This window comes from Mustela putorius, unplaced genomic scaffold (assembly GCF_011764305.1).
Source record: "Mustela putorius furo isolate JIRA1106 unplaced genomic scaffold, ASM1176430v1.1 tig00000275_pilon_pilon_pilon, whole genome shotgun sequence".
Classification (NCBI taxonomy): Eukaryota; Metazoa; Chordata; class Mammalia; order Carnivora; family Mustelidae; genus Mustela; species Mustela putorius.
This window is the reverse complement of record NW_025421341.1, coordinates 11,904,552-11,922,216: the sequence shown is the minus strand read 5'-3', so window position 1 is coordinate 11,922,216 and position 17,665 is coordinate 11,904,552. Positions and strand designations below refer to the sequence as shown.

The window sequence follows — 17,665 nt, the reverse complement described above, 5'->3', positions numbered from 1 at the left end:
ATTGTTGTAAATTGCACGGCCATTCCATGGTAGAAATGGGATCCCTCTTTCCTCAAAAGCTCTTTCAGTTCCTCTGTGACTGATTAATTTAGTTTACTCTAACATGGATCAGACTTTTTAGTTAACCCCAGCCATTGAAAGTCACTTAAACTAGAGACATACCCAGTCCACACACATCATACTTTTATACAATTCCCCATCTCTGGGTCGCACCAGAATCGCACAATCATGCTGAGCTCAGAAGACCCGAGACTCTGCACCAGGGAGATATCACACAAGTACAGACAGCTCTCATGCCTCCTTTCCACTGCATTTACTTTTCCCTATAAAGACCTCCATTTTCTCCCAGCTCAGTCTCTAATCTCCACCTGACCTCATCTCTATTCTTGCCCAGCCCGAATACGGATACTTAACTACCCAAGTAATTCACCAGTATTCAAAGAGCTGTGTCTCCACTCTTCTTCCCCTATGCTACCACCAGAAAACCTGATCCACAATCTGCTTCCTTTTTTTCTTTCACATGCTTAACTGATGGAGCACACCAGGTTAAGGAGGAAAAAAAACAAAAACAAAACACCATCAGGAAGAATAACTCAAAGACTGACATGTAACACATCATTTCTGATGACGGTTGCTCATACATTGTTCAACACAACCTTGTTCACCCATCCCTCCAGCAATTAGCCTAAATTTTCATCATTTTCCTCACCTCAACCCATCCTCCCGGACCATCAAATCCCCACGGCAGATAAGGCTATCCTCAGGAAGGAAATCTCAAGAGGCATTTCCCAAATGCCATTCCTTCACCTCCAAACCAATCTCTACGTGCATTTACCCATAGGTTGGGAATGCACTGTCCCTCCTGGTTCAAAACCACATTCTGCCCTTGTGCTGTTGGTCTCGTGACTTTTTGTCCTCACCCAGATCTGGCTCCGTAAATTAACTCCTGTCTCTTCTGCATCTTCACCTCTCCCTCTTTCTAGCTCCCATTGCTCAGCCTGTTAACTTGCTGTGTTACACCTACCAGCCCATTGCTTGGCCCCAGTGTCTTCTACTGGCCACTGCCCTCCTCCTCTTTCCCTCTCACCCAAACCTCTTCGGTGGACACCTGCTGTCTTCACATCACCTCCTCTCAGTCACTGCCAGCCTACTGGGATGAGGCTTCTGCCCCCAGAGCTTCACCGAAACTTACTGCCTTCAGACCTGTCATAACTTAATGGATAAATACAAAGGGCATCTTGGCTCCTTATCTCATTAGATCCTTTTGGATGTGAGGCCATAAATCACATCTTTTTTTGTGAACTTCTCGATTTATTCCTTCTCCTGATTCTCCCCCCGCCATTTCTCTGAGCACTCAGTCTCTGTCTCTTCATGGGTTTCTCTTCCTCTCCTCAACTCTTTTTTTATTTTTTAAAGATTTTATTTATTTATTTGACAGAGAGAGATCACAAGTAGGCAGAGAGGCAGGCAGAGAGAGAGAGAGAGGAGGAAGCAGGCTCCCCGCCGAGCAGAGAGCCCGATGCGGAGCTCGATCCCAGGACCCTGAGATCATGACCTGAGCCGAAGGCAGTGGCTTAACCCACTGAGCCACCCAGGTGCCCCTTCTCCTCAACTCTTAACTATCCTCCCAGCTCATGTTCTTGTTCTACCTACCCTCCCTGGGCAACCTCACTCACAACCATCCTGGTCATTATTTTTTTTTTTAAGATTTTATTTATTTATTTGACAGAGATCACAAGTAGGCAGAGAGGCAGGCAGAGAGATTGCTGAGCAGAGAGCCCGATGCGGGACTCCATCCCAGGACCCTGAGATCATGACCTGAGCCAAAGGCAGCGGCTTAACCCACTGAGCCACCCAGGCGCCCGTCCTGGTCATTATTTTTTTTTTTTTAAAGATTTTATTTATTTATTTGACAGACAGAGATCACCAGTAGGCAGAGAGGCAGGCAGAGAGAGAGAGAGAGAGAGAGAGGGAAGCAGGCTTCCTGCGGAGCAGGGAGCCCGACGCGGGGCTCGATCCCAGGACCCTGAGATCATGACCCGAGCCGAAGGCAGCAGCCCAAACCACTGAGCCACCCAGGCGCCCCCCGTCCTGGTCATTATTAACATTATATGGGAATAACTCCCTACAGTCTCCAGCCCCCATCTTTCTCTCTCTTTTATTTAAAAATTTTATTTATTTGTTTGTTTGTTTGTTTGTTTGAGAGACCGAGTGAGTGAGAGAGAGAGGAGAGAGAGAGTGTGCTCACAAGCCACAAAAGAGGGAGAGGGAGAGAGAAGCAGACTCCCCACTGACCAGGGAGCTCAATGCGGAGCTCGATCCCAGGACCCTGAGATGTGATTTGAGCTTAACCAACTGAGCAACCCATGTGCCACTCCAGTCCCCAACTCTTCCCTGAGCTTCAGAGTATTTCACCACCGATCTCCTAAACATGGCCTCATGTATGTCCCAAACCCTTCAAATCAATTCCAATTTCACAGCTTTTTCTCTTTATCATTTAGCCAGTTGTTCCCTGTGTGCCCATTTCATCTGGATACAACCTTCTGCCTAGCTATCCAAACAAGGCACCTGCCAACTTTAACTCTTCATTTTGCTGTGTTATCTACATCCAAGTTTTCCTAATGATTTTTATCAACTGAAGATTTCTTGAGAGCATTTCCTTTCCGTGCCTCTTAGCACTTTCTGAGAGCAGAACTTCTGTTTATTCCCCTTACTTCATTTTTCAGACTCCAGAGGATAATGACCAAGATCTTAAGCATGACATACAAGATCTTCCATGAGTTGAGATGTCCCTGGGCCTACCTATCCTGACTCATGTCCCTCTGCCTCCGCCTTGTAATTTACCAAAAAGTTCAACAAAAATCTCATGCTTCCTGAACATGCCACACAACAAGATGCCCCTGCCTCCTTAGCACACACTCTTTCCTCTGTCTACATACAGCTCTCCATTTCCTCTCCCCCTTCCACCCACCCCCAACACTTCTCCCTCATGAACTCCTGCCCTCCAAGATTTAGCTCAACCATCACCATTTCCAGGATGACTTTTGACACTCCTCCTGCCTGCAGAGCTGCCTCTTTGGTGCTTGCATAGCACCCCATGCTTATCTCTAGCACAGCAAATCTCACACTCTTCTAAAATTATGTATTTATCTATCAGTGTTTCCCAACTAGACTATAAGCTCTCCAAGGCAAGGACCACTCAGAGTATGTACTCAACTTGATTCCTCTGCATGTTAATACTAGAGATCAATAATGTTCTGAGGTGTCTTCAGACCTCTATGTCCAATGGACACCCCAAGTGAGCCTTTCCTTGGTCATGGGGGGCTCTGTTGTGGTCCATGATGTCTTCATGTTCAAAACACATGGCAATGTTGGTTGCTATCACCACCCTTCAGCCTGGAATGGCAGTCTCCATTGCAGTACAAGTTAAAGGAATAGAGGGCCTTAAACAAACTAAAATTAGCCATTCCTTGCTACTCAACATAGTTTAAGATTTGGCAAGACAAATCTCTTGGGCAGGTACAGTGCTGACACAGCAGGATGAAAGACACTCAACCAATGCCCAGCAGACTCAAAGAGGAAAACCTGCAACACCTTTACCACAGGAAATTCTGAGTTCTGCTGATTCATTCTGACTTAAAGCTGCAATAACACTTGAGTAAGGAGCACCCATGCTGACTCTGCACTTTTTTCTGCAGAGCTCACAGAATTTGGCATACAAGAAATTTAATAGTTGTTCTTTATACTCTTTTGCAATTTCTCAGATATTGACTGTGGTCACCTACATTATAGTGTCTGATAGCATTATGTGGTGTCTTTCTGGCAAAGATGCCGTCCTGGTCAAAATACTGCTAAGAATGTAAAATAATGATTGGAGCTCCCTCAGTTACAGAAAATCATACAGGACATATCTTTCACCAAAGAAAGTCTCACTGCTAGCTCAATTAGAAGCTAAAGAGTCCTGCTTAAGTAAATAGCTCTTGTTCAGGCTTTGTACAAAGGTATCTGTACAACTGGTTCCAACCTGGGAAACAGCATTTAAATATCAACATAAACTCATGTTCAGAGAAAAGCTAAGTAAATTTTCATTAGGAACAAATCCCTAAGAAACTGTACTAGAGAAAATTATAAAGCAAAGAACCTTCTCAACATCAGCATTGCAAGTTATCACTGTCTTTGTTCTTTGTACGAAAGCCATGCAAACTGCATAATGAAAAGTAAAATGGAAGAAATTTCTAGACTTACGTCTAATTATACTTGAGTCAGTGATTTATCATGCTTCCTATATATAGTAATCATTATAGTTAACATTTAATTAACTAGCATTACTTCAATATTTATTCCATCGAAAATCATACTAAGTACTCTATCTGAGATATTTAACAAGTTAAATGTTAAATGCCTTTTCTTTCAGGAAAAGAAAAAAAAGAATTAACCTCAGGCTTTTATATTTTTCTTTAAGTGCAATATGACATAATCGCTAGAAAATATCAATTGCTTCAACAAAGGCACTATTTTGACTAAAGCATCATTAGGAAGTAAAGTTTTATTGCACTTGCTTCTTAGCAGGATTATTATAACTAAATACTTACTTGTTCAGTGTGAGGTCAAGAATGAATTTAGAGCCAAAGGCTTCAATCTGGAAGCTTGCCTGGGCCAGATGGACAGCCTATGGATTCAAAGAGACAGAAAGAACTTTAGCTTCCTTTCCTGTCTTTAAAGCTGATTGTATGGATATCAATGATACTAAATAAGAAAAACATTTTTATGGATTGATGCACTTCTTCTGAGATTCTTGGGTAACAATCCATTTCTTTTTTTTTTAAAAGATTTTTTTTTTTAAAGATTTATTTATTATCTGACAGAGAGAAATCACAAGTAGGCAGAGAGGCAGGCAGAGAGAGAGAGAGGAGGAAGCAGGCTCCCTGCTGAGCAGAGAGCCCGATGCGGGACTCGATCCCAGGACCCTGAGATCATGACCTGAGCTGAAGGCAGCAGCTTAACCACTGAGCCACCCAGGCGCCCAGCAATCCATTTCTTTAAAAAGATACTAGGTACATTGTCGTGGCTTCATTGTAAATACCTGTGTATAAAAAAAATCAAAAGCATATTTTAAAATGGACTTTCAAATAAAACTATGATGAATTAGCTGGACTTTCAAAGTGACTATGATGAATTATGCAAAAGGCTGACTAATTAAGGCTTGATTTCAGCCTATTTTTGTGCACAAAGCTAATAAATTCTTTCTGCACACCTAAGTGAAAAATCATGTCAGTGCTCGGCTCTTCATCAGAAACTGGAACTTTCTCTAAATGGTGTATCAGCAGAATGTGTCAGTAAAATGCAACCTTTTCCCTTTGGAAAGCACTTAGAACCATGCCCCTTGTAAATATTCAGAGCTTCTGTCCCCTTTAAGGGTCACACATTTACAAATACTGCTGTTATTGTGCCTTAGCTCTATATACAAAGATTATCTCATCTAAACATGAGTCATATGTACTAAATGTTGAAGATTAATTTAGTTCATGGAAGTATCTTTAAAAAATGCAAATTAATGAATCAATGTAGTTTTGTTAAAGTACCACCCAAGATAAAATTCTCCTTTATCTCCCATCAGATAAAAACAAAAACAACAACAACAACAACAACCAAACAAAGAAGGATAAATGCAACACCTACAGTCGCTCCCTCTCCCTAATCACAAACATCCTTCCTGCAGACTTCATTCCTAAGGCTCAGTGGTGTCACAAATCATCTATGACGTGGTCCCTAGTCAAGCACAACTGCTGATGGGATAATCACTATAATAACCAAAATACAAAATAAAAAGGAAATTAACAAATATTAAATTTTAAATACAAAGCAATAAGAAAGAAGGAGCCCAAATCCCTGACACCTTGGCACACCACACCAAACCCCAAAGAACCATGTAGAACAGGGTCATCGCACTTGATCTGGGCTTCCTGCATGCAGACAACTATATGACAGAGAAAGAAATTACTGTCTTGTTAAATGAGGTCTCCATCAGCAGTAGCAGAACCTCTATCTTCTGACACAAATATCATATACCCTTTAATCTAAATTCATTCTGTGTCTTGAAGCCTTAATTTTTACATGAAGATTTTGATGAATAATTTGTACAGGGGGAAATTTTTCCATTTCTGAGTCCCAAAAGTTTAAAAAAAAAAAAAAGAAAACTTACTTCCTGAGGAATAAGATAAGCCCTTGGGCCTATTTTCTTTTAAGAATATTAAAGAGGGGTGCCTGGGTGGCACAGTTGGTTAAATGACTGCCTTCAGCTCAGGTCATGATCCTGGGTCCTGGGTTCGAGTCCCACATTGGGATACCCCTGCTGGCCCTGTGGAGAGCCTGCTTCTCTTTCTCCCTCTGCCTGCCACTCTCCCGGCTTGTGTACTCTCTATCTCTCTCTCTCTCTGTGTCAAAGAAATAAATTAAATCTTTTAAAAAATATATTAAACAGCTAATTAGAGTTCATTAATGTCACCCTGGCCCTAAAAAGGTGATAAATGTACCTCCTTGAGTAACTTTATAAACACTAAAAAGACCTGACAGTAACCAATAAAAGGCTGACCTTACATCAAATAAGCAATGAGACAAATACGAACCCCAACAAAAGCCTGTTGTAAAATAAAGTAGCTTGTGGGAACCACTTACCCCATGTTCTAGACTTGGTGGGAGTAACACAATTTGACTGTCATTAAATAAGTTGATTATGAGTCAATGTGACAAGATTCAGTTTAATAGAATTTAACGAAGGTGCTACCAAATAACATTAATATTGGGATTTTCCTTTTGTTTTTTATCTATTAAGTCCCACTGTGTGCATAAAGAGGTCTAGGACACAGCCCCTGCCCTCAAGGGCTGTCTTCGGGGAAGCAGGGAGAGCTGCCAGCCTCAGTAGGCTTCAGGGGCCACAGGAACCATTCACTGACAAGGTGAAGTTTAAAAAAAATTTCCAAAAGATGACTAAGAATCCACCTGCCAGGAGAAGAAGAGATGTTCAGGGCACAGTGGAAAACATTTGCAAAAATAGTTTTAAAAATGAAGATGGGAAAAAAGCCTTTTCAAAAAAAATTTTTTAAATTAATGTGGCCCATAAAGAAAATAACTTTTAGAGGAAATGTCAAACACTGAATCTGAAAAGGTGGGCTTTGTGTGATGTGCTCAATGACATGCCTGATCTCACAGACAGATGTGTGGCCAAGATAGCAAGCTCACCTCGAAATGTGCCCCATGCTTACTCTGCACAGTGTGTGGCACACGACTTAGCATCACCACCATCACCAGCATCAGCACCGGCACCACCATCTTCACCACCAACAGCAGCGGCAGCACCACCACCACTGGCACCATACCCACCAGCACCAGCACCGCCACCATCACCACCACCACTACCACCACCAGCAATAGCACCATTACCATCAACACCAGCACTAGCACCACCACCACCAGCACCAGCACCACCAGCACCAGCACCACCACCACCAGCACCAGCACCAGCACCAGCACCACCACCATCAGCACCATTAACAACAACATTATGATACAAACATATTGACAGACTATTCTCTACAACAACTGAAACAATCACAATGCCATCAACATCCCTGTTTCTCCATAGGGAAAGAAAAAAATCCGATTGTAGTACCTTAATCAGTAAGAAGGTTTTAACATTTTAACTTATTGTAATGCAAAGAGGCAGCACATTTTCCTATAAAAAGACTGAAGATTTCCTCAAGCGTTCATCCTCCTGCATATACCTCAAAGAGAATTGGTATACTCGTCTGATATCTGTATCCATGTTTAAAAATTTCAATAAATACAATGGTGTACGTTATGTTTCTTATGTTGCCTTCTCTTTCCATTGTTATATGAGCATTTGTACAGAGTATAGATTCTTCCCTATATCAAAATAAGTACCCGACAAATGCTACTTTTCTCTATCATTCTTTTATTTCTCCTCTGTCTTAGACATGACTAAAATAGCTTTTAACTTCTGGAATCTCTGCATTCCATACCAACTGATCATGTTTTATTTAACAAAATAGTATGCAGTTTTGACAATTGTCAAATTTAAATATGTTTCAAATCAGGTAAAATAAGTCCTCCTCATTATTGTTTTCCAAATCACATTTTTGGATATTCTTCATTTTTACTTCATATTAACCTACTTCTTCCAAATGACCAAAAAAATTAGAAGAATGGCCAAGATGAGTAGAAAGCTTTATAATACGCAGCCACATCACTTAGTTTATTAAATATTTTAGAGATGACTAACTGACCAGGACCACTAAAACCCCTGAAAATACAAAGGCTACCTCAAGTATTGCTCTTCTTTTACAAAGAAGGTACCGTCCAGTGAGGGTTAGAAACGTGTTCAGTAGCACACAACTGGATCATAGGAATACTTCAGAGAAAAGTTCACAAACCACACATAAGGTCATAATGAGTTATTTTCTCCTTTGGTATATCTGTTAAACAGACTTGATGACTAACACTTGTTTTTACAAGGACAGTCACTGTAATTGCACTGGGGTAAGAATGCTGGGTTTTACAGTCAAAGAGCATCATTTCCCAACAAGAATAAGCACATCCCTGGGCTCAGAATTACCGCCCTGAAGGGCTGAGAACAGCTGTTGCCTAAGCACCTTGATATTTTTCTTTTGACTCAGAATCTGGCACAGGGAAATTACAGGAGTTCTATAAACAAAAACAACTAAACTCAATTATATACACAAACCTCCTTCACTAAAGAGCAATTTACACATTCAACAATGTGCTTTTGTTTTTCTAGTCCCCCCCCCCCTTTTAGGAAATGGCACCTCATGGTATCATATTAAATAACTTTGGAAGATGGTCAGGTTCCCAGTGAAGACTGGCTTTACAGCTTATCATCAAGCAATGTTATGATATTGAGCAATCGTGTATATTACATAAGCTGAAGAGACATGGTTACATTTCCTTGGGACTTAATATTCTAAAACAGTTGACGTGAATATGGACACGAAGACAAGAGAAAATGATGACCCTCTCTACTTACAGAAATAGAAATCAGGCATTTCCCAAGTACATATGTTTTCGTGCAAAAATGCCTCACACATAATGAGTGTTCAATCGGTATTTTTTACTACTTGGCAAGGATTCGTGTGTTCTACAGAGTGCACACATAACTGAAACTAAATATAGGGGTGGAAAGTTTACACTTTCCCAGAATACAGAAAATATTATGAGACTAAATGTCATAATTCAGTAGAAAGTGAGCAACTAGAATTAAGGTATTGATGCAATCAATCACAACGTCATCTGAGCAAGTGATGTGCTTTAGTACACTCTATTATGTGCAAGGTGTGGGAAACAGAAGAAACTTTGGAAGAAGTTCTCCTGCTCTTAACATATATTCAGTTTATTTAGGGAGACACTTATTTAAGTAATGAAGAAAACTTATCTGGAGTAGCATAACAATAAAACAAGCAAATGTTTTACAAATGGACTGCAGAAGCCCTGAAGAGAATGAAGCAGGCCTAAGCACACACTAGTGGGAAGATTCCAGCTCTGCCTCCTAAAGAAGAGGGTTGTGGGCTTCTAGGAAAGAAGGTGCTAGAAAGAACAAAATGCTGTCATTAGAGTTAGAACACAGGATTAATAAACTGTCTTTCCTAGTGGACAGATTCATGGAAAAAGTAAAACAGCAAAGTAGCTGATTATTAGTGAGACTGTAGGTAATTTTTTTCTTTGTTCTTTCCCTCACTGCAACAATATTGTTCATTCTATGTTCATTAAAATAGTTTACTTAGAGTGTGTGTTTGCATCTGTGTATATAAACCATAACCTTTTCAGGAACTGTTTTCCTCTTCCTTTATCTTTTTTGCTTCTGGTTTTTTGCCCCTACTCTTGACTTTTCAACAGACCCTCCAAGAGTTTCGACTCCCTTTCCTTCAAATATAGTGGGGAAACTTCATAGACTCTCAAACACCACTTTCTTTTGAGGTTCAGGACATGAGATGGTGTTTCAGAGAAGGTGGATTTGGAAATTCACCAACTAAGTAGAATGAGAGCAGCTACTCTCATCCTAGAAGGAGCCTGCTTTGTTGTAATGGGTTGAGTTGCTGAAGGAAGAAGCTTCATTATGGAGCCTTGTACCAACGTGGTTATACAGAGTGATTTTCTCCGCTTTCTGCGTCACAGGAGACACAGAATCCAGTGACCTGAATAATTAAATTAAAATAAGAAATAATCAAGTTTAAACTGGAATAAACTTGAGGAAAAGGCATCCCTTTCTTTAGATCATAGAGGCTTTCCCATAAATAACTAATCTGGGTCTATCCTCCACAGCTCAAGAAACACAGAAATCTAGCCTGTGGAACTTTTTCCTGTACAGTGTAAAAACTCAAATACGTAAATATACCTTAGGAGTTTGAAAGTCCAAAAGGAAACATCAACTGACCATTTTTAATTATACCTAGTTCCAATCCCTTATCCTAAGTTAGCACATTGGTGATCACCAGGATGATCGAGACTCTTATATATAATAATAAAAATAATAATGCCCTAGGGGAGGCTGGGTGGCTCAGTCAGTTGAGTGTCCAACTCTTGATTTCAGCTCCGTGCATGATCTCGGGGTAGTGAGATCGAGCCCCACGCCTGGGGCTGTGCTGAGCATGAAGCCTGCTTGAGATTCTCTCTCTATCTCCCTCTGCCCCTCCCCCTGCTTGTGCAGGCACTTGCTCTCTCAATAACTAAAAAAATAATGCCCTATATTTCTTGTGTTTTAATTATCTCAACCAATCAGAATAATATGGTACCCTGTGCAGTTGAGGTAGTAAACGGATATTTGATTGCCTTTTTATAGAAGAAAAACATTTTTAGAGAAGGAGAGAAGTTAAATGACTTTTTGTTCAAGGTCACACATCAAAAGAAGAAAGATGAAGTGTCTGCTTCAGTTCAGTGAGAAAAAGTGCCAAGTTCACACCAAAAGTCCGCATCCCTCCAAACCTCAGTGTTTTCTGTTATTAAAACATAAATAATAATAATAGCTTGCCAATAGGATGAGGATGAGGATCAAATTATATAATAATGTAACAGAAAGTTCCAAGAAAAGTTTGGCCACATGGAAAGAGCTCAGTAATTTAGGAAGAAGTGGGCAAAGTAGGAGGAGAAAGAGAAAGAAGAAGAAAACTATATTACTGTTTTGGAAAGGTTACCAGTCAGCTCCACCTTAAAAGTTCCCTCCCAAAAAGAGCTGGCCACCTTCTAGAAAATCCAATGTGCATTTATACTCTGCAAAATTTGCGAATTTTATATTTATTATTGCTAATTACCATTAGGCATTATGCTTTGACTTTGTTCACGTTGTCATGTCTTTAAAATAATGTGAATCATTTTCCTGTGATGTGGAACAGCTGCAAATGTTACACGAAGGCAATTTTACAAATTAAGGTAATTTGCTCAAAATTCTTCCCAAGATGCATTTAAATAGGTAGCTTGTGGGAGAGAATATCATCATGTTTCCTTCTAGCATGTTCCAATTCACAGGATTACAGGTTAACCCATTAACAAATCTGCACTGAATCCCAACCTGGTGTGAGATAATGGGGCCAAGGTAAAGATCAAGAAGAATTAGTATTTATATCAAAGTTTACAATGCAGTAAGGAGAAGGAGATGAGAAACCACAAAGAATAAGAAACATAATACTTCAATTAAATAATATAATAATGAATATTATTTGTAAAGATGCCATGTAAAACTCAGGAATGATTACTTGCCCAATGTACAGTCTGGGTAACAAGCACATTAAATTCAAGGGGCCAGAACACTGAAAGTTGCAGACAGCTGAGAAAAGTTTCCTGTGAAGTCTTTCTCAGCATTTAAAGATAGGTAGAGTTCAGATAGCCTTAAAATTGATTTCATAGGATGAAATTTCAGAGTGTGTCTAAGTGTTTGCTAACAAACAGAGACTTAAGTAACATGTTTTTTAAGTCAAACCCAGGAGAACTTCCATTCTGGAACACTAAACTGCAGTCCGAATTGTGGTGGGAATTAAAACACGGCAGTTTATTATAAATTACAGCATTTCATGAGATCAGTAAGTCATGTGAGCACATACAAGTGCAAAAGAATACTAGTGTATTTTGTTACCCAAGCTATCTTTAGCCTTACACTAGGAAGCTGGAGCCCCCACCGTGATGGACATTTCAGAAACATCACCAAAACAGCAGCAATACACAATGTTCTCACAAGACACGGACAGATCAACATCTCCCAGTGATGGAAGCATGTCATTGCTTGACCTTTTTCTCTGAGCCAACCTAGCCAAGAAAGATAGAACTTTAGTTCCGAGGGAAATCCAGCCAACATTCAATTATCCAATCTGATGATACAGAAAAAAAGGACAGCATGTTGAGTTTTAACTTCTGACCAAATCTTTCCCAAGAGTGCTTTACTAAATAAACCAGTTTTAAAGAGATTCCAGTTTCACCTTCTTCCCTCTTCTTACCTATCCTCACTGGGTTTGAAGTGATAAAACAGATCCTGAAGAGAAAGAGGAAAATGGGCATTGATAATCCAAACAGATACTCCAGTGAATAAATCATGAGTTAGGTGCAATAAAAATTTATTTTTAAAATTCCTTGTGGCCAGGCAAAGAAGAGAAGCTAATAATATTTGAGAGGGGGGCTCTTTTTAGCCCTAAAGAGACACACTAAGATCTTCCTTAGTGATCATTTCGTAACTCCAAAAACTCTGGAAAAATATATCTTCAGTGACAAAACATCTTTGGACACGTCTATGAGTTGTCTCCTATACATTTATCCCTAGTAATTAATGTTTGCTGGATACTGAGCTGACAGTGCCAACTCGTGAGAAAGACGAAATCATAAGCCACTAGAGCTCTTGCTCTTTGAATATGGACAAATCATTAAAAGTATCACTACAGCTATGTTATTTAGCTTTCATATATTTTCTGAAAGATGAGTAAAATACAACTATGACAACAGTTACCATGGAAACCGTTTCTTGCTGCTGCCTTCCTGAATAGTAACATTTAATTTGATGCATTAATCTAGTAGCTGAGGTATGATTCACCTTTTTTTCTCATCAGTTCCTACATCACCAAACCACACAACCCCAAGGAGTGATTCTCTCTCTGCTAACGCTCTTTGTCATAAAGTAAGAACATATTTTGTCTTTCCAGCCAGAATTATTGAACACCCACTAAATAATCTAAATAAAAGAATAGAAATAGAGTATAAGTTTTAAAAAACAAACAACACCAAGCTCCACGCTGAATGTCAGTGACTCATTACATGACAGATTTTTTAATTTGCTTATATAACATCAATACTACCCTGAAAGAAGAAAAGCTTCTGTAAGACAGCCCTCCATGAGGAGGCTTATTTTCCTGTCTGTCGACTCTGGTCCTTGGAATGCTAGCTACAAGAGCCCAGTGGGCTCAAATATCTATCCAGAGAAAGAAAATTCTTTAACTGAGATCTTTATAATGACCACACAAGGATTAGTTAACAATGAATGAATCTGAAATACAAAAAGAAAATTATGATAGAGTAATTACACAGTTCACTTGAGCATTTTTAAATCCAGCAAATCACGAATGATATAAATTCAAGTACGAATTACCAGTTTTCCTAAGAAACTACTGAAAATGTAGAACCAAAGGAAGCTAAACAGACCTATCCAGACCAGATTTCTAGTCCCTTAAGATATTTTTATTCTATTGATCCTCATTGGTGTGTCTCCCACTATTCTTGCTCAGAGCTGATTTGTGTTTGGATCTCTACCAACCCCATTATTTCTAGTTGAAGAAATTCCTCAGGCTACACTTATGAGTTCGTCAGAAATACACAGCTCTGTGACAATGGTATTCCTAAGCAGTCTTTGTTTTCCTTAACTATTCTCTGCAAGATATGTGTCACAAGTTGTATGCTACTGGGTTGATCCTCCTTATGTCTATAAGGACCCAGCTCCTTCTACATTTATGGATTAGAGAGAGTTTTGTGTTTTCTGGTTATCAGTTGTGTCTGGTTCTTTTCCTTTGTTCTGAATTCTGACCTTAGCTATGGCCATAGATGGGTTGCATTCTGCTCTTTTGGATGGTAAGAGTAACTATCAAATGAGGGGCCAACCCAAAAATGGATTTTCCCATTTTACAAACATGTGTGTGCTGTTAGACTTCCTAAGTAACACTACTAAGAACTATTCCTGGACATAGAATCTCAGTTGTCAAGCACCACAGTTTTACTCAAAACAGGCATAAGTATGATACACATACTTTACTCAAAGCTAGATATGAAAACACTAATATTGATGTGACCTCATTTTCTCTAACATTCATCTTTCACAGAATTCTGAAAAACGCCAACAATTCAACAATTCAGCATGTAGCCACGTAATTTTTAAAACTATAATATTTAGAATAGTAACAGTAACACAGAATATCATGCCCATTTTAGTAAGCAAATGATAGATTTCACCATGTCTACAGAATGTTTTAGGTTCATTAAAACTCCATTTTAATTTCCAAATAAGAATCCAAAATTACATGGAATCTTGAAAACATATGAAAATAGAAGTAGTACTTTGGAATATATCTTTGTCTCAGATCAAGTGCTACCTCATTAGCATCTACATCATATATGAAATAATTTACTGATTCAATAAATAATTATTGTATCTACCACATTTCAAGCAGAGTTTGCATTTTTGTGTGTGTTGGGGAGCAGTGGGGAGTAATACAATCAACAAATAAATTAGATGATAAATTAGATGATAAATTCTATAGGTAAAAAGAACTGACAACAATACAACAATAGTAAGGGACATTAACATCCCATTTATATCAATAGATAGATCATTCAGATAGAAGAGATCAACAAGGAAACAATGGGTTGAACAACACATTAGACCAGATGGACTTAACAGATATATACAGAACATTCCATCCAAAAACAGCAGAATACATATTTTTCAAGTGCACATGGAGCATTCTCCAGGATAGATCACATGTGAGGCTACAAAACAAATCTCAATAAATTTAAGAATAAATTAAGAAATTTAATAAATCATATTGAGCATCTTTTCCAACAGTCTAAAACTTCAAAATCAATTATAAGAAAAAAACTGGAAAAACACAAACACATGGAGGCTAAACAACATGATACTGAAAACCAATAGGTCAATGAAGAAATCAAGTTAAAAAATCAAAAAATACATGGAGACAAATGAAAATGAAAACAGAACAGTCCAATCTTTGGGACACAACAAAAGCAATTTTAAGAAAGAAATTTATAGTGATTCAGATCTACCTCAAGAAACCAGAAAAGTCTGAAATAAATAGTCTAAACTTATACCTAAATGAACTAGAAAAAGAACAAACAGAACCTAAAGTTAGTAGAGAAAATAAAGATAATAATAAGAATCAGAGCAGAGGGCACCTGTCTGGCTCTGTCGGTAAAGCATGTGACTCTCAAGCTTAGGGTCATGAGTTCAAGACCCAAAATAGGTGCAGAGCCTACTTTAAAAAAAAAAACAAAAAAGAAAAGAAAAGAAAAAAAGATTAGAGTAGAAATACATGAGACAGAGAATGAAAAAAAGCAATGGAAAAGATAAATGAAATCTAGAGCTGCTTTGTCTAAAAGAAAAAAAACTGATAAACCTTTAGCTAGACTCATCAAGAAAAAACAGAGAGAGGTCTCAAATAAAATCAGAAATGAAGGAAGAGAAATAGCAACTGACATCACAAAAATATAAAGAATTCTAAGAGAATACTATAAAAAATTATATGCCAACTAATTGGACAACCTAGAATAAATGGGTAAATTCCCAGAAATATACAATTTTCCAAAACTGAATCAGAAAGAAACAGAAAACTTGAACAGAGTGATTACTAGTAATAAAATTGAACCAGTAATCAAAAAATTCCCAAAAACAAAAATCAGGACCAGATGGAGCCACATGTGAATCCTATCAAACATTTAAAGAAGAATTAACGCCTTTTCTTCTCAAACTATTTCAAAAAATAGAAGAGAAGAGAAAACTTCCAAAATCATTCTATAAAACCAGACCTAGGGGACCTGGGTGGTTCAGTGGGTTAAAGCCTCTGCTTTCGGCTCAGGTTATGATCCCAGGGTCCTGGGATCGAGCCCTGCATCAGGTTCTCTGCTCAGCAGGGAGCCTGCTTCCCCTCTCTCTCTCTGTCTGCTTGTGATCTCTGTCAAATAAATAAATAAAATCTTTTAAAAATAAACAAAAACAAACAAAAAAACCAGACCTACCCCGCAGCCAAAACCAGACAAAAACATGACCAAAAAAGAGAACTACAGGTCAATATCCCTAATGAACACAGATGCAAAAATCGTCAACAAAATATTAGCAAGCTGAATTCAACAATACATTAAAAGGATCACACACCACAATCAGAGGGGATTTATTCCAGGGATACAAGGATGGTTCAATATTTCAAAAATCAATGTGATACATCACATTAATGAGAGGAAAGATAAAAACCATATGATCATCTCAACAGACACAAAAAAGCATTTGACCAGATTCAACATCCATTCATGATAAAAACTCTCAACAAGGTAGGTCTAGAGGGAACATACTTCAACATAATAAAGGACATATGTGAAAAACCCACAGCTAATATCATACTCAATTGTGAAAAATGGAGAGCTTTTCCTCTAAAATCAAGAGCAAGACAAAGATATTTACTTTAACCCCTTTTATTCCACATAGTATTGGAAGTCCTACCCACAGCAACCAAACAAGAAAATCACCCCTTTTATTCAACATAGTATTGGAAGTCCTACCCACAGCAATCAAACAAGAAAAAGAAATAAAAGCATCCAAATTGTTAAGGAAGAAGTAAAATTGCCAGTACTTGTAGATGGCATGATACTCTATAGGAAATCCTAAAGATTCTGTAAGAAAGGAAGAAAGAAAGAAATAGACAAAAAGAAACTATTAGTAGTAATGAATTCAATAAAGTTTCAGAATACAAAATCAATATACAGAAATCTGTTGCATTTCTACATAGTAATAAAAAACCATATGAAAGCAGAAAAAGAAATTAAGAAAATAATTCCATTTACAACTTCACCAAAAAGAATAAAATATCTAGGAATAAATTTAACCAAGTAGGCAAAAAGAATAAAGTAGGTAAGAGGTACAAAAATTTAGATCTGTATATTATGGAGATGTGATAATATTAAGTGGGGGGGAGGACAAAGGAGGATTTTGAAAGGTGACATTTGGGCAAAGTTTAGGAGGTGAAGAAATAATCCACATGGATAGCTGGGGAAAGAGAAGTCCAGGCAGAGGGAACAGTTAGTTGCAAAAGCCCTGAGGCAGGAGCATATCTGGTATGTTGAAGACTAAGCCAATTTGGGTCAAGTGGAGCAACTTAAGGGGAGTATCACAGGCATGAATAAGAGAAGCAATGAGGTGTCAGTTGTGTAGGGCCTTCTAGCCACTGTTAAGAACTCTGCCTTTTACTCTTCATGAAAGAGGAAATCACTGAGGATTTTAAGCTAAGGAGTGACATGATCTCCTTTCCATTTTTTAAAGTTCACTCGGACTATTGTGTTGACAATCACCCAGTGGCTGAGGGTTGGAGGGTCAAAGGAACAA

The 17,665-nt window shown here is 38.5% G+C and overlaps 1 protein-coding gene across 3 annotated transcripts in view; it reads right to left on the bottom strand.

The window, feature by feature from the left end:
* The window catches only part of ADAM23 (ADAM metallopeptidase domain 23), a 171,298-nt gene that overhangs the window by 123,251 nt on the left and 30,382 nt on the right, over nt 1-17,665 (bottom strand). For all 3 annotated transcript variants that reach the window (XM_045078650.1, XM_013062339.2, XM_013062340.2), the window contains exon 3: nt 4,593-4,669. In XM_045078650.1, coding sequence (XP_044934585.1) covers nt 4,593-4,669 — 77 coding nt within the window. The remainder of the gene's footprint in view (nt 1-4,592; nt 4,670-17,665) is intronic.